The sequence below is a fragment of the Callithrix jacchus genome, chromosome X, assembly GCF_049354715.1.
Source record: "Callithrix jacchus isolate 240 chromosome X, calJac240_pri, whole genome shotgun sequence".
Taxonomy (NCBI): domain Eukaryota; kingdom Metazoa; phylum Chordata; class Mammalia; order Primates; family Cebidae; genus Callithrix; species Callithrix jacchus.
Window position 1 is genome coordinate 38,906,012 of NC_133524.1, and position 27,641 is coordinate 38,933,652.

The following is a 27,641-nucleotide window of genomic DNA, read 5'->3' on the forward strand; positions in this document are numbered from 1 at the left end:
TTCTTCTCTCTCCTGTTGATTTTCTGTGCATTTCCAAAGGAGATATGAATGTTCTTGAGAAAATGCATGATAATGAGTTAAAAATCACTGTAGGATCCTGCTAGCCCTTTGCCCACATAGTACCTTTCGGTCTAATTTGATGTGGGCTTTTTCTCAGGCTCCTGATTTCTTCCTTCTTCCAGTCCTCACCCAGGCTTTAAAATCTCCTCACTCCCTAGTTCAAACTCAGTCAGCTCAAGCCTATAAATTATTTTTCAATTTTCTGCTGAAGAATTTCCCTGACACCATTCTCTAAACTCCCCAACTATCCTCCAGATTGCTGCCATTTTCCTAAAACACATGACCAATCAGGTCTCTCATCTATTCAAAACCCATCCATAGCTTCCCACTGCCTACAAAATAAAGTCCTTTCTTACTTTAGTGTCCAAGGCCTTTTTTCAAAGGAAGGCCCTGCATCCTTGTATCTATCTGTGTGTCTATAAGTCTTTTTCCTGGCTTCTCTGATTTCTGTTACTCTGATGCCTTTTTTTTTCTTTCGATTTTTGGATGACTTCTCTAAAGAATTCTCAAGCAGGTTCTGACAGGAAGTGGACCTACCTAAATGTGCCTGATGCTGACTCAGACACTGTGAGTTTTCAACCTTTCCTCTTTGTTATTTCCAAACATACTTCATACATTTCATGGTCTGGGAACTATGATTAAGCAACTTGTCCTCTATTTATCTTTTTCTGACTTATATAGAATTAACCAGAGGTTTTCTTTTAAAAGATTGATGAAGTTATCAGAACCCAAGTATTCCAATTCAATAAACATTGGAATCTGAATGCCAGTCAAAAGACACATGGTTTAAAATGATTTACCATAAGCAAAACATTTGGAGTAAATATTTTAAATTATAGTCTTAGCTTACTTAAAGGCATAAGGTTTAGTTAGTAGTAAAATTGCCATAGCTGTCCTAATTTCTCACAAGCCCCAGTATTTGTGGGTTCTTATATTTCCTTTTATCCATAGGGGCCCTCTGCTTACAGAGGATGTTCTTTGACAATGTGGCTACAAAGATGTGGTATAGACACAAATCAGTGATAAATAAGGGTAGTCAGGTATGGTGGGGTAGTCCTCAGACAAGAAACCGGGAGATCTTGCTTTATGTCTTGGCACTACCAACCATTTTTGTGAACCAGAGTTTTCTCATTTATAACATAAGGAGGTTGGGGCTTATTCTTAAAACCTTTGATACTCAAAGCATTCTCCATGGACTAGCAACATTGCATCACTTGGAATAGGGACTCCAAAACTTTCTCAGTTCACAAAGCCCCTAGTGTCTCAGTAATTCTTTGATGGCACTCCTATACTAAAAGTAGCACCTGACTAGTCCATTTATTAAGTAGTTAGACCCAAACCATTTAATAAGCACTTGCATCCTAACAATTTACTAACCATTTGGAAAAACAAATGCTACAATAAATTGAAAGAAAAATAGTAGCAAGGCACAGTGACTCACGCCTGTAATCTCAGCACTTTGGGAGGCCGAGGCAGGTGGATCGCGAGATCAAGAGATCAAGACCATCTGGCCAAAATGGTGAAACCCCGTCTCTACTAAAAATGCAAAAAAAAAAAAAAAAAAAATAGCTGGGAGTGATGATGCATGCATGTAGTTCTAGCTACTAGGGAGGCTGAAGCAGGAGAATCGCTTGAACCCTGGACGTGGAGGTTGCAGTGAGCTGAAATTGCATCACTGCACTTCGGCCTGGGTGACAGAGCAAGATTCTGTCAAAAGAAAAAAATAGTATTTTTATAGCATCCTTAAATAACCCTTATTACTTACCACTGACAGGATATGTGTGCCTATTGAGCATTGCACAGTTATCAAATCTTGGAATCTGATTGGACATCACTATTTTCATTTCCCATTTCATATTTATTTTTATGCAATATTTTCTTTTTGTTGCAGCAACTGCCAAAAAAGTCAGCTTCACACAAATAGGAGTTTGTGAAAAGAGTAAAGTGTGGTTTAATGTTGACACTGTGAATTACTAGTTAGTAGCTTACATGGTGTCTGATAGGTGTTGATATGTTTCCCTTGAGAATTTAAAATACTTCTGTGATTCCCCTGTGAGTTTGCTGTGGTACTCTGTGGTACCTTGATGCACATTTTGGAAACTGCAGGCCTAGGAGTTTGTTAGAACAGCAAAATCTCAGACCTTACCCTAGACTGAAGAGATCAATATTTTCATTTTAAAAAGATCTCTGGGTGATTTATATGCAATTAAAGTTTGAAAAGCACTCCTCAAAGCCACCTGCTTAATATGAAACTTTTGTTGCTCTGTTTTAGGAATAGGAAAGACAGATTAGGTCCCTCGCTGGCTTTCTTTAAGCTGTAATTTCCAAATAATTATGGAATTATTGGTCTGCTCTTACCTGTGAAGAAGCTCAGAAGACATGTGGCCAAATCACCCACATCCTGTTCTTTGGTCAGTCTCTACTCCAAGAAATTGGTGGAACATGATAACTTTTACCAAAAGCAAAAAGAGGACAGTCTAAGGTCCCTGTGGACTTACCGTAGTCTTGACTTCCCAGTGCTTCACAGAAAAGTGGTTTTGAAACTATTGGGTCATCCATGAAAGACTTCCAGGTGGTCTTTTATGACAGTTACTAAGATATACAGTTTTCACTTCTAGTACCAAAGGATAATTATATTACATTTGCAGGAATCACCTTTATCCACAGAGGATACATTCCCCGCCCCAGTGGATGCCTGAAACCTCGCATAGTACTGAACCCTAGCCAAGGAACACCAAGGCCACATTTTCACTTAAAGAAAGCACTTTTGGCTTCTCTTTGACATATATGAATTAGCACAGTCTTTACTCTTACACTTTGGAGTCATTATTAAGTAAAATAAGAATGAGTTGAACACAAGCTCTGTGACAGCAGGACAGTCAATCTGATAACTGAGATAGCTAAGTGACTAACAGGCAAGTAGCTTCTACAGTGTGGATCCACTGGACAAAGGGAGACTTCACATCCAGGGTGGAATAGAGCAGTATGACGTGAGATTTCATCACACTACCTGTGAACCCCAAAAATCTGAGGCAGGTCTCAGTTAATTTAGAAAGTTTATTTTGCCAGGGATGAGGACTGGCACCCCTGACACAGCCTCAGGAGATCCTGACAACATGTGCCCAAGGTGGTCATAGCACAGTTTGGTTTTATATAATTTAGGGAGACATAAGACATCAATCAACATATGTAAGATGAACACTGGTTGGGTCTGGAAAGATGGGACAACTCGAAGTGGTAAGGGGGCTTCCAGGTCATAGGTAGATAAGAGACAAATGGTTACATTAGTTTGAGTTTCTGATTAGCCTCTCCAAAGGAGACAATCAGATATGCATTTATCTCAGTGAGCAGAGGGGTGACTTTGAACAGAATCTGAGGCAGGTTTATCCTAAGCAGTTCCTTTCAAAGCTTGACTTTTCCCTTTAGCTTAGTGATTTTGGGGGCCCAAGATATTTTCCTTTCACAAACTCAAAGCAGCATACAATTTAAAACTTATGAATTGTTTCTGGAGTTTTCCATTTAATATTTTTGATGACAGTTGACAACAGGTAGCCAAAACTACAGAAAGTGAAACTGTGGATAAATTAAAAGCTGGCCCATATCATTTGTGTCTTGTCAAAAGCATCATTCATTCTGGTAGATTTGAACTTTTTTTTCAGTTTATTTTGATGATTGGTTGGTGTGTGATTTTACTGTTTAATCGTATATTTTGTGGGCTGATACTTTATACAGATTTACAAAGCCATGGTCTTATACTACTGATGTAGTCACACAGCTAGCTACTCAGTTGAGGGAAATCATGGAAGCTGTGGGTATGTGATGGTCTTCTGGAATGTCCTTGTTAAAGCTACAGTTGTGGCTCCCTGGAGACTGATGGGATGCTCCCTGTAGGTGTCAAAGAAAGAAGTGTGTGGCCCCTGCTAGCACAGAATATGAGATAAGCTATTCTTTGTCCCAATCAATGTATTGTATACCTTAAAGTATATTGAATTTGAGTCTACCAGTGAAAATGGAGTAAGCTGCAGGGATGGACAAGAGGTGAGATTTGGAATGCCTCAATGACCCTGTATTCATTAGTAGAAGTGAATAAACAAAAAATATTCTCTAACACAAGAAGGAAATGCTCCCCTCTAAGCAAGTTTTCTGCCTTTTTTCCTGGTGGTACTAGATCTGTTGTCTTTTCTCCAGCTTGGATTTTGTACAATAGCAGCCAAACAAGCAAAACATGTGACTCTTGTTTTCTTTGCTCACCCTAGACTTCTGTGCTCATTATAAAGAAAATGAGCTATAATTGAATGAAGAGGGTTGACTCTGTGAAGAGATCATTAGAATGACACTGGATGCCTTTTTCCATCTTGTTTATTCCAGACGAGCCTTAACAGCATGATGAGTGTTTACAGTGAAACAGGAGACTATGGCAATGTGAAAGTCAGTGGTGAAATCCTTCTCCGCATAAGCTACTGTTACAAAACTGGTGGGCTATACATTTTTGTCAAGAATTGCAGAAATCTGGCCATAGGAGATGAAAAGAAACAGAGGACAGATGCGTAAGCATATAGCATGTTCGTCAGACTATTTCAATCACTGCCTTTTTTGTCTGTATGTGTGTTTCTTTTCAAAAGAATCTTAGCATTCTTCGTGATTCAGTCTTCTCAGAGAGTTGATTGTCACTTTCCTTCTATACCGCACTTCTAAATAATCTCTGAAGCACATGTATACTGGTTGTGTCCTTGGTTAACTGATTTTTAAAATGTAATTCAGGATTGACATATTTGAAATTTACACCGCAACAGCTCCTTGAAAGTAGAATGCTGGCATGTTGGCACACCCAGGTTGTACAAAAGCATCCTGTCGATTTTTGTTCTGGGAAATCCTCCAGAGAAAATTACCATGCTGTTACCCAATTAAACAACTCAAAAGGGCAATTATGAGGCTCTCAGGATTCTAGAGATCAGACTGGGAAGGCAGGTATGGACCATAGCACATTGGAGAGAAGCTAGATATAAAGGTGTGCCAGGGGTCCTCAAGACCATTGCCAGGTTCAGTGATTCACTAGGAGGACTCAGGACTCTGCATGCAGTTATAATCAGCAAAGAGGCACATGGAGCAAAATCCAGGGGAGACCAGGCTCAAGCTTGCAAGAGTCCTTTCCTAGTGGAGTCCCATAGGATGCATTTAATTCCTCCAGTGATGAGTTGTGACAACACTTGTGAAATATGTTGTCTGCCAAGGAAGCTTGTTAGAAACTCAGCTGGTCACATACCAAATTTCCAGTCTCTCAGAAGGAAAGAACCTGTTCAGCATAAGCCATATTGTTTGTACAAACAGTTTAGGAACAACAAGCCACGTTTATCAGTTCTGGAGTGGGAATCCTCCTGAAATCAAAGTTGCCGGATGCCACCCAAGGGCCAAATTTATTCGCAGACATTTAGAAGAATGGTAATCTCAGGCCTGCGGTGTTAACACTTTTCTGTACAATAGATGACCTAGGTCCAATAAACAGCTCAGTGAACCTGGTTCCAAATACCATAAGATAGACAAATGAGTGGATTCGGACTGCAGATTGGTCCACCTGCCTCCTCAACTAAACTTCAGAGGGCTACAGCACTAATGTAATTATTTTGACTAGCATGAAAAGAGGTCATCTAAAACTCAACAGATGCGCTGTAGAACTCTGGTAACATCTTATGCATTTCAACTTTGTACACATCTTGTACATTTCTGAGTCTGCTGTGATACCCTGCTTCAAGAGGCTCCTGAGATAGCTCAAGCTAAAGTGTTGGGTAGAATTGCTATCACTACTTCAGGTTGTCATTTTTTATTTTGCCTTTTCCCCAATTTTTTTCACTCACCCATTACCGTTGACTGCACTCTCTGACATCAGAAGACAAGACTAGGAATAGAGAAGCATCTAATCCCCAAAAAGTTAGTGAGACCATTAATATTAATAATATATTACATTTATTGAGTAGTACAATATGGTAGCTCCTTGTATGTGTCAACTAAATCCTCACAAAGCTGTCAGTTAGACATGGTTATTTTCCCACTTTTACTGATAGGGAAACTGAGGCACAGGGGAGTTATTTAGTAAATACTTGAGGTCACCAAAACCTCTGAGGCATAGAGTGATTCAAAGTCAGTTGGCTTGACTCCAGAACCCACACTCTTTTATCATTATACTTTACCACTTCTCTTTCGTGGAAGGCCCAGAGTTCTATTTTAAGGTATCCTGTTATATACACGAAATTCTCTTTGGTATTTCCTCTCATGCTCATTGGCCTTTTGCCCCTTTTATTCACAGTGAAGTCTTTCAGCATTTCTTGCAAAAAGATGTTTCCCAATAATTACATTTATATTTTCTTATCTATAGTTATGTCAAGTCATACCTTCTTCCTGACAAGTCCCGGAACAGCAAGCGTAAGACCAAAATCAGAACAGGCACTAATCCAGAATTCAATGAAACACTCAAGGTAAATAAATACAGTCTCATAGTAAATCATACGTTACTGTTCACAACTTCAATGGTTTAGAAGCAACTACAGAGAATATTTTATTTGCATGTCAAGGTTTGTATAAGCTTAGAAAATTAGACTTTGAATAAATTAACATAATACCCTTGACTTTTCTAACATCTTTTGGGGGAAAAAAAGACATTTATTCTGTTTATGTCTCTGCTGCTACTGAATTTGAACCTTGAAGAGATGATCCAGCCAAACTGCATCTGTGCTGATGCATCTTGCCAAAAAATATGTTTTACCCTTGGGCAAACAGTGTTTTTTCTGACTTCCTTAAAAGAAGTTTGTCACAGTTTTGACACTACTGAAAGAGTCACTTTGTACATATTCATTGTTCTGCTAACATAGCATTGATTTACACTGTTTGTTGTTAGGATTTCAGAATTTGACAAAACGTAGGTTTGTAGTTAATGAATAGTGGAAATGCAGAGCCAGATTTGAGAAATCTCAGTGAAAGTGGCCTAGATAAAATATGGCCCAATCCAGGTCAATGATCCAGAAAATAGAACTCTCTATTTCCAATGAGCTCTCACATAATTAACCCCTTCCTTACTATGGATCTATCTGGCCTGGTAAGAAAGATTCAGGGAGAATGGAATACAGAAGTTATTGCCAATTCTATGAAAATTTATAGACTTGTGCCCCAGAATGATGGAGTTAGAGTCCACTTTAGGAGGAAATTGGTAAGGGCAGAAAGCCACAAGCCTGCATGTGTCAGTGGGAGCCTGTGTGGAAGCAGGAGCTAATATCAGGACAGACCAAACTGAAAAATGAGTAAATACAGGTAAAGGGTAAAGTCAATGCCCATAATAAAATAGCAAAGATGAGCCCAAACATAGTGAGAAGGTAAATTTAGGAAGCAGGGAATCAGGGTTAATTATGACAGTAACAGCAAAAACAAGACTAGACACTAATCCAAGATCAGGAATCAATCAGTTTGAAGTGTGTCCCAGATGGTCGTTGTATAGAACAAGCAGAAGGATGGAGGGTGTATGAGCATGTGGCCCTGGATAAGGTTCTGTTACCAAAAACATGCTAGCCCAGCAACATCTTCTTTCTGTCTAATATACATGTACACCTTTTCACCTTTGCAGTTAGGCTGGACTTTATAAAATTTGGTGTTTCTAAGTTTCTCATTGTCAATCATTTCCTGGATTTGGGGGTTCTCGTTATGAATAAAATAAGAGAGAAGGTGGAAATTTTATATATTAAACTTTGAGTTTAAAAAGTAGGTGTTAAAAAATAATTAAGGCAAATGAAAAACCAATAAAACTGGAAAGAGGATAAGTTTCATGACCTAACACTTTTTATACAGTATCTGAAGTTTATCTCTACCTCAAATAATTGTGTATATATCTTTGAATGCTAAGTCTGGCGCAAAATGAATTTATGGCATAGAACTTCAACTGTAGCAGAAACAAAGAAAAACAAAGAGTTTTCTTTGTGTTTGTTTTGTTCATACTACTGATGTATATGATCTGAACGATGTTGGAAGTAAACTTAAACCTGTCCTGGAATCGGCTAGAGGCCCTCCTTGTGGAGTGCAATGTTTTAAATCTCGTTTGCAGTACACCATCAGCCATACCCAGCTGGAAACAAGAACTCTGCAGCTCTCTGTATGGCACTATGATCGATTTGGACGTAATAACTTCCTTGGTGAAGTAGAGATTCCTTTTGACTCATGGAACTTTGAAAATCCAACTGATGAGTGGTTTGTGCTTCAGCCCAAGGTAAGAAATGCTCTCAGATTAGTCAGTTATGCAATGAGACAACTTACAAGCAAAATTGATGTCCTATGCCTGAATAACTTGATGACTTTCAAATTTCAAGTAGTAATCTACAAAAATTAGTGCAACAAATTTTGGAATAATATTAGAAAAATATTGTAAATCCACTGTTTTGGAAATTCTTTGTCAATGTAAGTCATCTGTATCATGAAAGCCACATAATCATATATATATATTTTTTACTAAAGATTATCATTATTTGGCAATCTCCTTGTATAGCACTGAAAGCAACACATTGTATAATCTTATTAGAGAGAGAGCCTTCATTTTCACACAGGCAAAACCAAATTCATACAGCATGAATAATCTTAAAACATTACCTGTGCTTCTCCACAATTCAGACCATAAGAAGGCGAGGTCTTGCCTTTGCTCATATGAGGGAATAACCAGTACTTAAGTATCTGATTTTCTTACATTTCTACTTCTGGGATTCATTACACAGGCCTTGAGTTACATTCAGAAAAACAATCTTAGAGCTGATAATTAAATGCCAATACTATATAGCATGTTCTAATCTAGACCAACAGTGCCTTGGGTTCATGTTAAGCGACCGGATTCTCTATGCATTTGCACTATTTTTTAAGCCAAAAGGGAGGTGAGTAAAGGTCACATTTATGCATCCAAAGATTATTCTTTATATACAGAAAGGCAAAACCACATTATGATTTAAAAAAAAAAACGGTGGACTCAAATCAAACTTACTTGGTTCAGTCCTGGCTTCATGACTGCCCATGTGACCTTGGGCAAATTATTTAACTTCTTATGCCTTAGTGTCTTAAGTTGTAATATAATCATTGGATGTAGCTTATAGGTCTGCAACGAGGCTTAAATAAACATTCATGGGTCAGCATGTTATCGGGAACGTTGTAAGCTCTCAATAAATGTTAGGTAGTATACATGCTATTTGGAATCTTTGTATTGCAATGGACAGAAACTCCAGTTCATACTGCTCAAAAAATAAAGGAAGTTTTTAGCCAGCAATGATTAGGTATGGCTTGATCCAGATGTTCAAATCTTATCAAAGCCTTGGAATTTCTTGGTATCTCTTTTTCTCTTCATTGGCTTCATTTTCAGGTTCCATGCAGTGTTGTCCTCCCTGACTAGCTCCAAGCGTGCCTCTCTAATAGCCACAGTAGCTTCAAGCCTTTCATCTTTGCACCACACTGTTCAGAAGAGAAGAGCATTTCTCCTCCTCAAACAGCCAAATCAGTGCATTGGGCCTGGTTCTCCTAATTCTATCATTTGCCTATTCTAAGATTATGACTGTGTCCAGGGAAGTGAGATGCATTCGCTGGGTTAAGACAATCAGAATATACCCTGATTCTGAAGGTGGGATTGCCCCAGAGGAAATCCAGATACAGTAGTACTAAAGGAATGATGAAAGATGCTAGATAACAAAAATAAATGATGCCCCCCATAACATCATGGACAGTAGTATTGTTTTCATTTAATGGTTACAACAACCTATGAGGTAAGTACAATTATCCCCATTTTATAGATGAGGACACTGAGATTCAGAAGTTAAATACAACTTTCTGGTAAGGTTTTGTAACTGTCAACTTGAAACTTGTTGTAAACAACCATGGAAAATCTTTAGGAGGTATATTTGTGCTGTGGGCAAAATTTACAATAAAACACAATAAAAAATCCTTAAGCATAAGACAACTGCAAGCCCATGCCCAACATAACTGTGATAGAGATAGAAAATACAGTATTAACAACAAACAAGTCCATAATAGCATAGCATTCCCCTGACATTAAATATAAAAAATATTTGATCATTTCAGCATTAAGTCTTTTGGAATTGAATTGTAAAAGATAGCATTCACTATGACTTTGCAGTCTCCTATCAGTTACTTCCTTTTCTGTGTTATGAATGAACATCATAGTTAGAAAATGTCCAAGAGATAATCTGATGTATGACCCAGATAGAGAACAAGTAACATGCATCTTAGTACATACATTTAATTTACCTGTCATGAAATTAATATTAAAGCACATAGGAGGTCTTTGGAAACCACTTTCGAGGGAACAATAGCATTCTTCCAGTCAGTTTCCTGGAAATAGTTGAAGGACTTTGCTGAAAGGCTATCTAAGCTCTCCTAGATCTCTCCCAGGCATCCTTTGTGCTTAGAAATCAACATTTTCCACAGTAATCACTTCTACATTATCAATGAGTGGTTCACATTCTATCATAAGAGGGAAGCATCTCTAAGTCTTTCTGAGCCTACTAAAGGTAGAAAAGTTCTGATTGCATTCACTGTGGAATACCGTGGGTCCTCTGCCAGATCCCCTTAGGTCCCTAACTATGTCTGTTAGGATGTTTGCCACAACAGCCTCCATCTGAGACTCTCTTTAGAAGACTTCCCTTGGGCTACTGTAGCTTTCTGCCTACATGGGCAGAGAGCCAGAAGTCCTGGGAATTTTTGTACCCCCTGCCACAAGACAACCCTTCATCAAGAAGTGATAGGTGGGGAGTATGAAGGTCCACTTCCCTTACTGAAAGTGGGAAAAACTCCAAAGTGTTATGTGTACTACCACATCAGGTAGAAGTTACCTTCTGTGGAATTTTGCCCAAGATTAGACATGTCCCTATTCTGCTTCCCATACCCCTTTACTAGTTTCTCTGAGAGATCTTCCTTAATAAATCACTTGCATAAGAATCTTCACGTTAGAGTCTGTTTCTGAGGAACCCAACAGAAGTTAGTGTCTCTAATCTCTGCCATCTTCCTCTGCCCAGCTTTCTCTATTCTATATAGAAGAAAAGCTGAAGACTCAGATGTGCTTAGATATCATGTCTTCCAAAAATGAGGAGGACCGGCACAAAGGCGTGCTCTATATGCTGCCTTGTACTTCATTACTGGCTCATTCTCAGGCTAAGCTGGGTTCTCTGTGGTTGATTATCAGCCAGCTATGTGAAGTGGCACTTCAGTTTTGGTTTCCTATCTTGGCCATTTCAATGCAATTGTCACTCCAGCAGCTGCAGTGTAGTATGAGCAGCCTTGGAAACTCGATGTTTCTCATAGATTATGCAGTCGAGAAGGTGAGACGTGGGTTATAGGGACTGATTTTACTAGTAATAGGGTATCAGAATTAATAATCATTAACAACTCAGAAATACTAACATGCTTCTGCACTAGGAGCGCCAGAAAGACATGGTGCCTTGTTGCTTATTGACTCTGTTAGTGAAGGTTCCTCAATATTTATCTTTGTATGGGTTAGGTCCTACCGTCCTAAGCCAGTGAGGAGGCTGATGCAGAGAAAGAACTCAAGTTGTCAAACATACTGTAGTTTCAGAATACAACTTCCAGTTTACTTCATGACATGGGATTATTTATTAGCCATAAATAATTATCCTTCTGAAAGGTATGTCAGGTAGTTAAACAAGAAGTTTTTATCTGTATGAATTGCCTTTCTTGCTTTCCCAGAGCGTGCTATTATAAAAACAAGTATATCTGAAAATCAACAGCAAGCTTAAGTGGTTTTCCAAGGAAACATTCTCTTATTCAAGTATGGTCCTTTGGCAGTATTACCTAGATTAATGACTCTCTCTTTTTTTGGCAGACCTTTGTCTGTAATTCCTTACTCATGTTACACCTGTAAATGCACTGGGAGTCTCTTTCTTACTCTCTTTTTTTTACAGAAAGCAGAAGGTGGTAGGTGTCATCTTCTTATGTCACATCCCTGCTCAGATAGTCTCAGTGGTTCCCTACTGCTTTTGAATATGGTTAGAATAAATATTAACCCTCACCCTGGCACTCAGTGTTCTGTTGAATGGCCCAGCCTACCGTAGCAGCCAAAGATGTCAGTACTCTACCCATCCCATTTGCTTGCAAATAAGTCTCCCCATCACTTTCACTCCCACCAGCCAACCCCTGCCAATCATTGTAGGAGGGGAGCTCTCGGGCTGCTAGAAAGGGCTTGGTCGGCAGGCAGAAAAGCCAGAATAGCCTGAGTATTTAAGTCTTCTGGGGGTGGGCAGAGCCTTGATCAATGACTGGTGGAGGAAGGAGCATCAACACTTCCACTTTTTGCCTCTGATTGGAACAGCTCTGAAGTGTGATCTGTCACATCTCCAGAGTATCCCTATGGGACTTAACAAAATTTATCTCCCTGGAACTGTGCCTGATATCATATCTTTAAACTTCCTTCATTTTTGGTTTCCCCTTCCCCACTACCCTTCCTAATAACATGCTGTAACTTAAATGAGTGCCTTAGCATCTTCTAGGAAACCCTGAGATGACACCTTATTTCCATCCTCCTTGCTACTACCTCCTTGTACACACACCCCTGATCACATTTTACTTTCTAACAGTCTCTAAACAAATTCTACATAGTCCCCACCGTATTTTGCTCATATTGCTTTCTTAATCTGGACTAACCTTTTCAATCCATCTTCATCTGTCCTCATGTCTCCCATCCTTTAAGGACCAGGCAAGAGCCACCTCTTTATTTCAATCTGGATTAATCTCTCTCTTCCCATAATAGTTTCTTTTTATTTGTGTTGGAATAACTGTCAACATTTATCTTACATTGAACTTTCTGCATAGTAGAAGCCCTCTTCTCCCAGAAATTACAACCAAATTATAACCAGGTCAGTTAATAAAGAGAGTCGCAGAAATCACCTACATACAAACACACACAATCAATGCATTTTTAAATTTTTAATTAGTTACTTTGAATTGACACATAAAAATTGTATATATTTATTATGTAAAATGTGTTTTTTAAATAGGTATATATTATGGAATGGCTACAACAATCGAATTAACATAAACATTACTTCTCATACCATACTTTTTGTGGTCAGAACACATAAAATTTACTCTTTTAGCAACTTTCAAGAATACAAAACAGTGTTATTATAAATAACTATAGTCACCATATTATAAAATAGATTCCTCAAATTTATTCCTCCTGTCTAGCTGATATTTTATTTTGTTTGGCCAACATGTCCCCCAATTCTCCCCATCCCAGGCCCTGATAACCATCACCCTACTCTCTGCTTCTATTATTTCAAGTATTTTAGATTCCACTATTTTAGATTTGCATCTATTTTAGATATAAATGAGATCACGCAGTGTTTGTCTTTCTGTGCCTGACTTATTTTAATTAACATAATATCCTCCCGATTTATTCATGTTGTTGCAAATGCAAATTACAAGATATTATTTTTTAAGGTTGAATAGTATTTCATTGTGTATATATACAATATTTTCTTTACCACTTCATCCATTGATGGACAATTAGGTTATTTCTATATGTTGGCTATTGTGAATAATGCTGCAGTGGGCATGGGAGTGTAGAAATCTCTTTAAGATACTGATTTCATTTCCTTTGGCTATATACCCTGTAGTGGGATTTCTAGATCATATATATGGTAGCTATATAACACTATATTGTGTCTTCTTGATAATAGGCATTCTAACAGGTATGAGGTAATAGCTCATTGTGATTTTAATTTGCATTTCCCTGGTGATTACTGATGTTGAGCATTTTGTCATACACCTGTCGGCCATTTTTATGTCTTCTTTTGAGAGATATCTATTAAGATCCTTTGCCCAGCATTTAATTTGATTATTTGTTTTCTTACTATTGAATTGCTTGAGTTCCTTATGTATGTTGGCTATTAGCTTAAATTATTTAACTTAAACCATATCAGATGTATAATTTGCAACTATTTTCTCTCATTCTGTAGATTGCCTCTTTGCTCTGTCGATTGTTTTCTTTGGTCTGCAGAAGCTTTTCAGTTTGATGTAGTCCTATTTGCTTCTTCTTGCTTTTGGGGTCACAACGAAAAAAATTTCCCAAACTAGTGTTATGGAGCTTTTCCCCTATGTTTTTCCTAGTAGCTTTACAGTTTCAGGTCTCATGCTTAAGTCTCGAATCCACTTTGAGTTGATTTTTGTATATAGTGTAAAATAAGGGTCCAATTTCATTCTTCTGCATGTAGATATTCAGTTGTCCCAACATTGTTTATTAAAGAGATTGTCCTTTTCCCATTGTGTATTTTTGGCACTTTTGTTGAAAATCAACTGACCATAAATGTATTTCTGGACTCTCTATTCTGTTCCATTGGTGTTATATATCTGTTCTTATGCCAGTACCATGCTGTTTTAATTACTATAGCTTCCCAACGCATTTCTTAAACATTTATTTTTAACTTAAACCAAGTAAATGTACATTTATTTGCAAGTCTTCTGATACAGAGACAATTAATTTTGTTTAAATTTGATTCAGTAAATAAAATTCTGCCATATATTCTTTGCATAAATTCTTCTCCTAATTCATCATCATCAACAGATTCTAATTTGAGTTTTTCCTCAAATGAAACAAGAACATAAGAATACTTTCAAAGTAAACCAAATGCAAAATTCTCCTCAAAAATTTGTGATTCTTTTCTAATCTTTTATAGATTCAAGCCCACATATAATCCAATAGCAACTTTGTTTTTAAATCTTTAGTTCTTCTATTCAGCTGAATTTTTATAGTAGCAGCTGTCTTCTGCATTCATCAGTTTGTGTGATATTAAACTATATAATTACAATCACAAATATGCCTGGCCTAAAAAGCTTGGGGAACTAACTAATGCAGCTGACTCTCAGTGTGCATACAATTCAACTGATGGGAACAGATGCATGTTCTTTGCAGAAAGGATTCTGCTATTCACTAGGGATGAAGAACATTGATTAATCTGATGAGTCAGTTAACTAAGTGTGAATTAATAGATCCTTCTACTGCAAATATGTCTACTAGATAGACTGAAAACTCATTGAAAGCAGAGTCTTTCTTATGTGTCCCCCTAGCACTTAGCAAAGTGCCTTATAAAAATGTAAGCATTCCATATGTGATAGTAGAGTTGAATTAAATTTGATTGAATTATGCTACCTTTTTCTGAGTAAGAGTTGCTTGGATAATGACAATGGTGGCATGCCAATATAAGTATCAAAAATACCCTAAAACATTAAATATGTACAGGCTGCAAGATGACTCCCCCACTTTAATTTTTTATATGTGATTATAATGCTACAAACTTCATCATTATTGTGTTCTCCTTTCCTGAGACTTGAGGTCTGTATTTATACAGGGTCAACAGTATATTTTAATTTAAGCCAAAAGCCAGTGGAACATTGGTAAATCCCAATAATGCATGTTTTTGATCTCTACTAGCACACTATATATTAGTATGTGATTCCTACACATACACAGCCTGCTCTGGTTAACTATTGCTGTATAGCAAACTACCTTAAACCTTCAGAGCTTACAGCAAGAATTTACTGTCTCATGATTCTCTGGGTTGACTAGACTAATCTACTTAGTTCCTCATTCTGACATCCAGGCTGGAGTACACTGTCACAATCAAAGCTTATTATAATCTCAAATTTCTGGGCTCAAGCTATCCTCTCACCTCAGCCTCCTAAGTAGTTGAGACTACTCTCATGCCACTGTAGTCAGATGGTTGACTGAAGGTGATGTCATTAGAAAGCTCAACTGCATTGAAGTTGGCTCACTTCCATGTCTTACACATGATGTCAACTGCTGGCTGGGAACTCACCTAGGCCTGCCAGCTGGAGCACCTACATGTGGCTTTTCTCATTAATGTAGGCCTCTCTTAGCATGGTTCTCAGAGGAAGCATTCAGAAACATCCATTCCAAGAAAGAAAGTAGAAGCTGTCAATTTTAAGACCTGGACCCCAAAACTGGCACATTGTCACTTCTGCAATATTCTATAATACTAGTTAAAGCAATCACAGAGTCCACTCAGATCCAAAGAAAGTTTACAAATACCCCATCTCTCATTGATGACAGTACCAAAAAAAGTGGTAAGCATCTTTAATCTGTCATAACGTCCATTATAATTTTCTACTTATGATGTTCACTTAAACTAAAATTTACTGAGGTTATCAAAACAAAATGAAGAGCACATTTACAAGGAACTTGATCTAAAATAATCAGATTAACTATTAGATGAATAGTCTATTTTACCATATAATCTCATTTTTGCCCCTGGTAAGAAGGTTGAATAAAATATTTCAAATATTTTCCCACCCTTACTAGTAAGTTTTACTGCCACCAACAGGAAACAAAAGGGAAAGTCAGGCAAGGATTCCTTTTCTTTGTAATAGTCTCAGTATTTAAAAAAAATGGTTTTTATTATTTTTTTGTTTATTTGTATCAAGTCTTGAACAGCCCCTGGCTTTGCAATGAGTGGGCTAGGTTTCTGAACTCTCTCACTCTCTCCTTTCTGAGAGCAGTTCTCTGCTCTTGACTCAGAAGTCAGATCCCTAAAGGGAAAGCCTAACAAAGTATACTACCTTTCTTTCTCTACGTATGAAAGAATTCAGTGTTCAGTTGACCCAATGGCAAGTGGGAGACCTACAGAAGAGAGGTTCTGGGTGCATGTGCACATTGATTTTCTTTAATTTGAACTTTATAGATAATTGTAAATCTACATGCAGTTATAAGAAACAATACAAAGAGATCCCATGTACTCATTACCCGGCTTTCCCCAGTGGTAACCAATAGCAAAGCTGTACTATGATATCAAACCAAGTTTTGCTTAATTTTTTAGAGTCAGGGCCTCATTCTGTCATCCAGGCTGGAGTACAGTGGCACAATCATAGCTTATTGTAATATCAGATTTCTGGGCTCAAGCTATCCTCTCACCTCAGCCTCCTAAGTAGTTGGGACTACAGGTGCATGCCACCATGCCCAGCATTATATATGTATCATATATATATATGATATACATGATACATATATATCATATATATAATATATAATACATATATATTATATATATATGTATCATATATATATATGTTGAGAGATAGGGTCTCACTGTGTTGCCCAGGCTGATCTCAAACTCGGGCTCAAACTATTCTCCCACCTAGGTCTCCCAAAGTGCTGGGATTGCAGGCATGAGCCACTGCACCCAGCCTCAACCAAGATATTGCCATTGATATGATCCACCAATTTTATTCAGATTTCCCCGTTTTCCTTGTAGTCATTTGTGTGTGTGTGTGTGTGTGTGTGTGTGCACATTTGTGTGTGTATATTTCGTTCTATGCAATTTCATCACCTTTGTAGGTTTGTGTATCTACTATAACAGTCAAGGTACAGAACAGTTCTAACACCACATATGCCCCTCAGGTTGACCTTTTATAACTACATCTGACTCCCTCCCACTACTCACATGCCTAACTTCTGGCAATCACTAATCTGTTCTCCATCTCTATCATTTTGTCATTTCAAGAATGTTACATAAATGAAATCATACTGTATATGTCATATTAAGACGGCTTTTTTCACTCAATATAATTCTCTAGAGATTCCATTTTTATTGATGTTTATACTATTCCATGGTATGGATGTACCACAGTTTGTTTAACCATTCACCTGTTAAAGGAAATTCATGTAGTTTCTGTTTTTTTTACTATTACGAATAAAGCTGATACAAATATTAGTATCCAAGTTTTTTGTGGACATAATTTTTCATTTCTCTGAGATAAATGCCCGAGAGTACAATTTCTGGATTGGATGGTAGTTGCATGTTTAGTCTTACAAGCAGCTGCCAAATTGTTTTTCAGAGAGACTCCACCATTTTACATTCCCACCAAAAAAGTTTGAGTGTACCACACTTTGTCCGTTTTGAATTTTGATGATATAAATTACCAATATTGCTTTTAACAGTTGATGGATGACTGCCCCATGTAAATCAAGCATTATTGCCTACTTTTCCCTTCTTGGTCACTTGGTAAAACCTTAAAAGACATCAAAGATGTTAGGGAGAAGTGATTTCTGGAGGTACTTTCAGTGGCATTTTTATTCTTGCTTCTTCACATCCCAAACTACATATGTAAACTCAGTGATGGGTCCAGTCATCAGTGCATCACATGTGCTCAATATGTATTGACTGGCCAAATATAAGTTATATGTCTTCTTTCAAATTCCTTTTACTCACGTGTTAAAAGTTATATGTAAATCCCTTCATAGAGTTTTCTAACCTTTCTTTTCTCTTACCTAAGGCATCTCTTAAACCAATGAGAGCCAACAGAGTTGAAATGGGAATGGATTGTCACATTTATGCCACCAAGTAAATAATTGCACATTCAAAATGTGGGCTGCAAAATACTAAGTTCACCATTCATACTCTTTCAATTTACTTATTTCTCCTTGGCCAGGTGGAGTTTGCTCCTGATATTGGCCTTCAATACAAAGGAGAGCTGACAGTTGTTTTACGTTACATTCCCCCAGAGGAGAACCTGATGCTTCCACCAGAACAGCTACAAGGTAGAGTAAAAATCAATGACTTTGATCAATGACATTCTGTTTCTAGAAGTGTGGTAGTGGGTATCAGAGATCGGTTGCATTATGTTACTTTCATATTACACAAACAAAACATAAAAAGTTAGGTGTCACTGTCTTTTGGGGAGAGTTAAGATGTGTATACTGTATATATGAAAGAATGCAGGTTTCTTACAAGGAAAGGACAAGATTTATACTTAGAAACCAATCTTAGTGGTCAGATTTGTTTTCTGTTAGTCCGAAAGATATAGGATCTTCCCCCCAGAGTGGGGAGAAAACAGGCTGCTGGGAGGCAGGTATATGAAACTGTTCCATGGATTTATGACATTCACAGCTATTCAGAGATTCTTGAGGTAGAAATTGGTCTAGAACACAAAGTTTAAAGGAAAAATTCAGATCGAGTCAATTTATAAATCTCTCTTCACCTTTGTATTGGGCAGTTATTGCAATGCTATAGGAAATACCCAAGACTAGGTAATGCCTAAAGAAATGAGGTTTAATTCACTCATGGTTCTGTAGGCTATATAGGAAGGATAAAGCAAGCATCTGCTTCTGAGGAGGCCTCAGGAAACTTACAAGTACAAGGTGAAGGGGGAGCAGGTGTCTCACATGACAGAAGACGGAACAAGAGAGAGAGAGAGAAGGTGCCACATACTTTTGAACAACCAGATCTCACAGGAATTCACTCACTATCATGAGGACAGCACCGAGGGGACAATGCGAAACCACTCATGAGAAATACACACATGATCCAATCACCTCCCCCCAGGCCCCACCTCCGGTATTGGGGATTACATTTCAACCTGAGATTTGAGTAAGGACATACATCCAAACTACACTGCCCTTCTTTTTCCATCAACTCTTGCAGGCAGCCTCCTCTGTCCCCATTCACTATTACGCTTTTCAGTGTGATGCTGTGCAAGTAACTCAGAATCTCCTGACCTCAATTTCCTCACTTCGAAGGGCTGTTGTGAAGAATAAATATGTTCATATATGTAAAGTGCTTAAAACAGTACTAAAGATGGTGGTCATGGTACGGGTTTATATCATTCATATTGAATGTGTTTCATAAGAATAGAAAAGTGAGGTGAAAAAGATATTTCTCTCACCCGAAAATGTAATTGTGCTTGGGCTGTAGCCTCTAGAGCTGGCTCTGACTAAAACTGACTATTTGTAAGATTAAAATATCAAAGGAAGTTATGGAATTTTCTCTTTTGGAATTTTGGTGTTTGTATGTAGCTTTCTTCATAGTTATTTCTCACTAAGAGCATGAAGGGTGCTCCAGGAAACTCTTAGGCATTCCATTCAGTTATATCCTGTGAAAAGATATGCTTTCTAAGGGAGTGTTTAAAGTTTTAAATTTATTTGCTCATTTTTTTCAACAAATACAAATGAAAGACCTATCTGGAAGGAATTCAATGGTGGCAAAAATGTTTAAATGAATAAAAATACACAATAATGTAAGGGCCCAATTCAATTAGCAAATGAAATATATCTTTGTAGATGATCTTTGTAAATTTTGAAACAGAATCCATGATTTATCTGTTTTTTTCTCTCTCTCCCTGCCATTCCCTCATTTTGGTGGCTAACACAGGAAAGAAGACGTTTAAAAAGGGAAAGAAAAAGGAGTCACTTGTAATCTCTGGAGGAATACTAGAAGTGTTCATCAAAGAGGCAAAGAATTTGACAGCAGTGAAGTCAGGAGGCACTTCTGATACCTTTGTGAAGGGGTAACTTTGTTTTGGCTCATTTTGGAGGATATTTAATTGGAGATGAAAGGATCTGTGATCCACAAACCAATGGTGGCTGTAAGCCTTCCGTGTTCTGTTTACTAGAAGTGTGTCAGTGAGAAATACCCTTAAATACTGGCTCTTACATCTAAAACAATACAAGCATTGAGGAAACTGCTGATTCTAGCTGTCACTCTGTTTCCAACGTATTTCAGTAATTCCCATCACTCTTAATCTCAAGACAGACAACTTTTTTCTATAAGATTCATCATCAAAAGGAAAAAAAAGTATTATTTTCTAGGTGTAATATATTTTTATTGTTCTTTGTTATCATTTTGTGCTGGCAATATCCAACAATAACCAAAATATCAGATCCTCGATATTTTTCTCTCTTGGGGGAAATTGTAAAAAGTAGAGATGTCAGAGCATCCTTGCTGGACCCATCCACTGTAGAATGCTTTGGAGAGGCTCTAAGGCTACCTGCTAGGCATTTGTGCCCACATTGCAGAGCAAAGGGCAGCTTCTTGAGGGAACACAGCCCTTTAAATAGATATTCTTGCCCAACTCTAGGCAACTCAAATGTCAAATCCCTTTTGATTTCCGACTATTGGATATTTTTATCTTGGAATTAGAGTAACTAAGACTGCAAGGTTATTTTTCATTAGTCCAAACAAACACAAAAATGAACATGTGCCAAGCGCCAGGTACTATGCTTTCAAAAATAAAAAACATATAACCCCTGCCCTCATGGAGCCCCATAAAGTAAATAAGGTAAAACAAATTCTAATGATGCCAGACCATGAGGTTCATTCTTTGAGTCAGATGGCAATATTGTTCCTTGTCTCATGCCATATTGAAAAAGTATATTTTTTTCCTACAAGGAAATGGGTTGAGCCCACCCTTACATGTTTTAACTTTGGTTTTTTTGTTGTTTTTTTTTATGGGTTTTTTTTTTACAGAGTTTTGCTGTGTCACCCAGGCTGGACTGCAGTGGCACCATCTCAGCTCACTGCAACCTCTGCTTTCAAGGTTCAAGTGATTCTCATGCCTCACTCTCCTGAGTAGCTGGGATGAGCACCACCATGCCCAGCTAATTTTTTTTTTTTTTGTATTTTTAGTAGAGGCAGGATTTCACCATGTTGGCCAAGCTGGTCTTGAACTCCTGACCTCAAGTGATCCACCTACCTCAGCCTCGCAAAGTGCTGGGATCACAGGCATGAGCCGCCACACCTGGCCACATGTTCTAACTTTGGTAAAGCCAGTCGTGGGGAGAAGCAGATATCTGGGGCTTCCCCATTGGTGAGTGTGTGTGCCTGAATCCTGGCACATCTTCCCTTCACTCTTTCCTGCAGTAGATTTAAGCACAGAAGAAATTCTTTCTTTGGATGCTGCAGTTGTAATTTGCATCATAAGCCCTACCATCCAGTTTAAGTCTCTGCTGCTCACTGTCTGGTGGAATGAGGAGGTGACTCCCGACCTGTGGCCACATTTTGACCCTGCAATGGTACTTGGCATCTTCTGGAAGAGTATTCACCTTATCTTGTGGAAAATTTATAAAGCAGAAATAATAAAAGACAGTATTTTTGTTCTAGAAAGAAAAACAAAAGCCAGTAACTTTCTGGTAAATTATGTCTATAGTTAGGCTGATTCTAAAAAGACATGAGTTTTTTTAAAAAGACAGGGAGCAAGAATAGACCTCTGTAAAATTTAATATTGTAAAATATGTCCGTTAACATTAGGTCTGTCTGTGAGCCAAAAAAAAAAAGTGACTTAAACAAGTTTTGTTTTTCTGTCTGTCTTACATGAAAACAAAGACTGAAGGTAAGGTCTCCAGGGAAGGTATGGAAGCATCCTGATTATCAGGGACCCAGAATTTTTCCATCTCTTTATGGTATCCACCTAATGGGTTAGGATAGCTGTTCATGTTTCAGCTATCTCATACAAATTCCAGCTGATAGGACACTTTCCAGATGTTTTATAAGCACTACTTCTTATATCCCATTGGCCATAACTTAGTCACATGGCTATCTTAGCTGCAAGGGAGGCTGGGGAATGTAGTCTTTATTCTGGGAAACACTATGCTCAAATAAAAACAGTTTTTTAGAGGAATATAAGGGGAGAATGAATATTAGGAGATAATAAGCAGTCTCTGCTTGGTACATGAAATAAAATCTTAAGTAACTTGATGTAGCTTCATCGTAAAGTCATTTGCTTGTAGCACTTTTCATTTTTGTTTCATGTACTGATTCCATATGTACGTATGTCTTCTTTTCTAAAGTATGCCCCCTGAAAGGGGAAAACAGCCATTTTTATCACATACGTAGAGCCTCATACAGTGTTTTGACCATAATCGAGAAACCTAGGATACAGGTGTTTTATTTGAAAAGAAATTTCAGGAAACACCAGTAAGGAAGTGGAGAAAATGAGAAGGAAGAAAGAGAAGTTGATTAAAACATATGTTAGTGAGCAGGTTACCAATGTGGGCAACTGGAGCCTGATTCCGTTGGGGAAGCAATGAAGAACTCTGTGCAATATACCTTAGAATTGTCACTTTGAGGGACAGGGAAGTTGGGGAATTATACACCAGTTTCTCAAACCCATTGGTGAAAGGTTGCCCCAGGGCCATTAAATTCCTAGTGATTCCACGGTTTCTTGCACATAAGCTGAGCCAGCTCACACAACACCAGATAAATTACTTAACTAAAGAAACCAAGAGACACAAGCACTTGAGGTGCGAGGCTGAATGCATATTAGGAACTTCCCATCCTGGCCACAAGTCAGCTCTAGGCAGGGCCAAGAAGATGTGAAGCAGGGCATTCAATAGTGTCTATCTATCACCGGAGGCATTTTCTTTTCACAGACCAAAACAGGATTAGAAAGGAGAGTGAGGGTATTTTACTATTGTACCACATGAAAGAAATAATAACTCATTCCACTATATAAATCCAGATATAAGCATATAGAAACCTGAGAGAGAAAATAAAATATACACATCACACTTGTGTGCATGAACACACACACACACACACACACACACACACAGAGAGAGAGAGAGAGACACATCAGAAATTACGGGAAATTCAAATGACTGCTCAAGGATGACATTTTCTGTCTAGTGTCTTACTGATGGTTTGTTTTTTTCTTCTACAGCTACCTGCTCCCTGATGATAGCAAAGCCACCAAACACAAAACTCTGGTAATAAAAAAGAGTGTTAACCCTCAGTGGAATCATACATTCATGTTCAGTGGCCTCTATCCCCAGGATATAAAGAATGTTTGCCTAGAACTTACCATCTGGGACAAGGAGGCCTTTTCCAGCAACATCTTTCTGGGAGGAGTTCGTTTGAATTCTGGAAGTGGTGAGGGATTTGGGGACCCACAGGAATGGTCTGTGACTGGGCCCAGGTGGGGGTGCGGTTCTTACAGGTGTGATGTGCAGTGACTGTACATATGTAGTTTCAGCTAAATCCTGAAATTGCCACAAATGCTTCATTCCTTTAGCTAAGGATCTATTAATTGTTAAAATACGGATATAACTACTGTAACTTTGTATCATTAGGCTAGAAGATTGGAAGATATAATGTTTAAATTCAGTCCTTTCACAGACTAACATTTACACTTTAGTCTAAGTGAATTTTAAGTACTTTCTTGGGCCTTGCTTCAAATTTTACTCAGGAGATGATTACCAAGACAGCCCAGGATTCTGATGGGAGGAGAGCAACTTTCAAGACCAACATTACTTCATCATCTTCTCAGTTCTGTCCAGCATTTGCAGCTATTATTCATACTGGTTGGATTGAAAGAAAATCATTTTTTCATTAAAATAACACCAATGTTGTTTAAAAACAGATCAAGGAAACCTGCCACTGGTGCCACAAGACACAACTGTAACAGGGTGAATTGGAAGAGGGATTGCAGTAGTAGAGCATGTGTGCACTAGTAGAGCACATACAGTCCCCCTAACTCTCATTATCCCATAGCCTAGGCCAGACGTAGATGAGACCATCTGCATACACTACGGTAAACATTTCTGTTGAGGAAAGTCCTATCACTATGATAATTACTTGCTTATAGATTGAGGGGAGCCAAGAATATCTATACCCCTAAAAGAAAAACTTCCCAGGTCAGAAAAGTGTCCTTGTTAAAAAAGAGAGCCAAATTCATCCCGTTCTTCTGTCATGTTAGCACAGCCCAGATGAACCAGCTCTCTGCTAAAGTAGGAAGGAACTGAGTCACCAAGGCCATCCTGATTTGCCTCATATGGTCGAGGCATTAGAGAATAGTGCAGGCTGCAAAGGATTGATTCAATTCTAACCCCACTCACTATATATGCTAAGTGAGAACAAGGCAGTAAAAAGGTACTCTGGTCAAAAGCCCCCCTCAGAAATTGATAGATGCCTTGCAGAGCAAAACATTTCACATGTAACATATAATGCTCCTGTTTCGCTTCTTCAGGTGTGAGCCATGGGAAGAACGTGGATTGGATGGACTCTCAGGGGGAAGAGCAGCGCCTTTGGCAGAAGATGGCCAATAACCCTGGAACTCCCTTTGAGGGTGTACTCATGCTTCGTTCCAGCATGGGAAAGTGTAGGCTCTAAGGGGACCAGTTATCCAAGAATGAGGCCACCAGGGACTATCTGGTTGTCATTTCCTACCAGTAGCAAATTGAGATCTGAGATTCCGCTTCCCTGCCATTTCTCACCTGACAGTATTGGAACATGAGGAGAGAGATGTCAGTAGTATGAACATTTAGGGTCTTGTTGAGTGCCTAAGTGTATATATGTATTTCCATGGGTCAGGGCATTCTTGATTGGATGAGAGAAAGTGTACTCCTCTTTCAATTTGTCAACAAGAAATTGTACAATGGCTTATAGGGGTTATACCATAAAGGAAATGGCACAAGCTTATTTGAAACTACAATTGAGATTGGGGTCCTCCTTTTTCTAAGTTACTTTAGATTTCCTCAGATCCTTTGAGGAGAAAGTGGACCACTGAGAAGATAGATCACTTGAAGAGTTCGAAGAAGGGATACTGGCCAACCTTTGCTCACCCTAGAAATCCACATGATCTCAAGAAGACCTGGTTGGGATGGTTACTTGGGCAAGGGGATTGTCCTGGTATTGCAGCGAACTTGTGGATTAACCAAGTAGCATTTCAAGATAGACTGACAGGGCTTTCTATGACTATTATAGAATTTATCATCTAAATCAGTTTATTTTTGAGAACAAAGAGAGCTAAATAACTATATAAGAGCAATGTTGATTAGAATTGACTGAGAAAATTGGGATGTAGGGTCACCCTACTGATGACCTAACTATTAGAGAGCTCTGTTGTAAACATTTATTTTATAAAATGTTCTAAGCCATTAACCAAAAGTGAATGAGAAATAATGGCCAATTGATACACCTTTTCACATTTTGTTAGTTTAATGAAAAAGGAAGTACTCTACTTGCTATTTTACTTCTGTTTCTCTTCTGCCTGTTTTGAGAGAGAATCTAGGAGTCTATCTTCTCTCTTCCCCCTTGTTTTCTCCTTCGCTGAGTTTTGCTTATCTCCTTTTGCAGTAGTTAACTATTGTCACAATAATGCTGAATGAAAAAACACACCAGATGTCAGTGGCTTAAAATGACAATCCTTTCTCTTATGGATATGAAGGTTGGCTATGGCACCTCTGCTTCCTGCTACAGGCCTGAGGTTCTAGGTTGGCTTCTTGTGCCTCATCCTCTTTGAGCCAAAGAGATAGCCAGAGCATCTTGGTGGCACAACTGCAATAGGATGAGCCCCACTGCTCAGGTACATTTTCAGCCACTGGTTGTGTTGTGTCTACTAACATCTCATTGGTCAAAGGAACTCAGACGACCAAGATGAAGAGGCAGGGAAATATGCACTGCCCACAGTGAAGTCATAATAAGAGTGAGGATGCAGGAAGGGATGAAGAACTGGGGCCAATAGTTCAATCTACCATACCTTCTCTCATCTGGAATTCCAGATGCTTGAGCCGCAAAAGTTAGATGCAAAGGTAGTTAAAGCTAGAAGGAAGCACAAGCCCAGTTCCTCATTTTGCAGATTCCAAACCTGAGTTCCAGAGAGCTGAGAAAACTTGCTGAAGGCTATATGGAGGCTGTGACTAAATGTAGACTTAAATCCAGGCTATCTTAGGCCAATGTTCTTTCTTCACTGCAGTTCTTGGCATGATCCTATGCTTATTAAGGTGGATAAAAGGGCATATGTCAAGAAAGTTGGAGCAGAGTCTGATTATTTGAGCATTAGTATATCTGACCAAGGTATGTTCTGGAGTCATATTCTAGCCCTTAAGCTCATTTTTTATGTGATTTCATATAAAATCCTCAAAAGTTTAGAAACTGAGTTTTAGTAGTAACAGAGCTAGAATCATCTTTGGGCTTATTCTAGCTAGTCATTCCATATTTCTAGATTTCCTCTTAAATTTTGAAAACTGATTTAAGAATATACTTAGTATTATGAGTAGTAAAAGAGTAAGCAATCCACTTTCAATTTTATTCAAAACTAAGTCACCTAATTCTAGAAAATGGTTGCTTACTTAGCAAGGTACTTAAAAGAAAAAACTACATATATCCCTGTGCTGCCCTTCTTAAAAAACAGAAAACAACAACTGTAAGATCATCATTGCTTTCCACATAGGAAAAATAAAATGTCTTCAGACTTGATGTGACTCATTCTGTCTTCAATTACATTTTTAGGGGCGGTAAGAGGGTGGTGATGGTGAAGTCTGGAAGTATCTCTGGAACAGACACAACAAAGTGGATTTATTCATTAGCAATAAAAATGGAAAAATAATAAATTTTAAAATTTGTAACTGGAACTCAAGAAGAGCATGAACTTTATATGTTCAGATCTTTGCCACATGTAGAGCAACTCTCTGTATCATGGTTTCATAAAATCCAACATCTAACTAGGTATTCCCATAATGCAAAACTCAAGTATGCAAAAATCTATCAGAAACCTCTTGGTGTTGCTCTTGGAAATAAAAGGCAAAAGTATGGTATAGAACTACAATTAGTATTTTTAAATAAAGATAATCCACGTGAATGGCACAGAATTGAAATATCTCAAAATTGTGAAAAATTAAGTCTTTCTTCTTCTCTTCCCTATCAGAAAATATTGAGTCTCATTCTTCTTTATGACTACAAAATGTTAAATTATAGTGATGTATCAAGTTTATTTAACCAGTCCTATTCACTACAACATTAAATATGGTTAAA

At 38.1% G+C, this 27,641-nt stretch overlaps 1 protein-coding gene across 20 annotated transcripts in view; it reads left to right on the forward strand.

Moving 5' to 3' along the window:
• The window catches only part of SYTL5 (synaptotagmin like 5), a 242,570-nt gene extending 215,486 nt beyond the window's left edge, over nucleotides 1–27,084 (forward strand). For 18 of the 20 annotated variants that reach the window (XM_078362718.1, XM_078362723.1, XM_078362720.1 and 15 more), the window contains 8 exons: nucleotides 562–627; nucleotides 4,429–4,607; nucleotides 6,431–6,530; nucleotides 8,144–8,305; nucleotides 18,547–18,655; nucleotides 20,265–20,400; nucleotides 23,551–23,759; nucleotides 24,856–27,084. In XM_078362718.1, the coding sequence (XP_078218844.1) occupies nucleotides 562–627; nucleotides 4,429–4,607; nucleotides 6,431–6,530; nucleotides 8,144–8,305; nucleotides 18,547–18,655; nucleotides 20,265–20,400; nucleotides 23,551–23,759; nucleotides 24,856–24,998 (1,104 nt within the window). In that variant the 3' untranslated portion in view covers nucleotides 24,999–27,084. The remainder of the gene's footprint in view (nucleotides 1–561; nucleotides 628–4,428; nucleotides 4,608–6,430; nucleotides 6,531–8,143; nucleotides 8,306–18,546; nucleotides 18,656–20,264; nucleotides 20,401–23,550; nucleotides 23,760–24,855) is intronic. The other 2 variants (XM_078362734.1, XM_078362735.1) reach the window with 1 other exon arrangement.
• The last annotated feature ends 557 nt before the right edge of the window (nucleotides 27,085–27,641 follow it).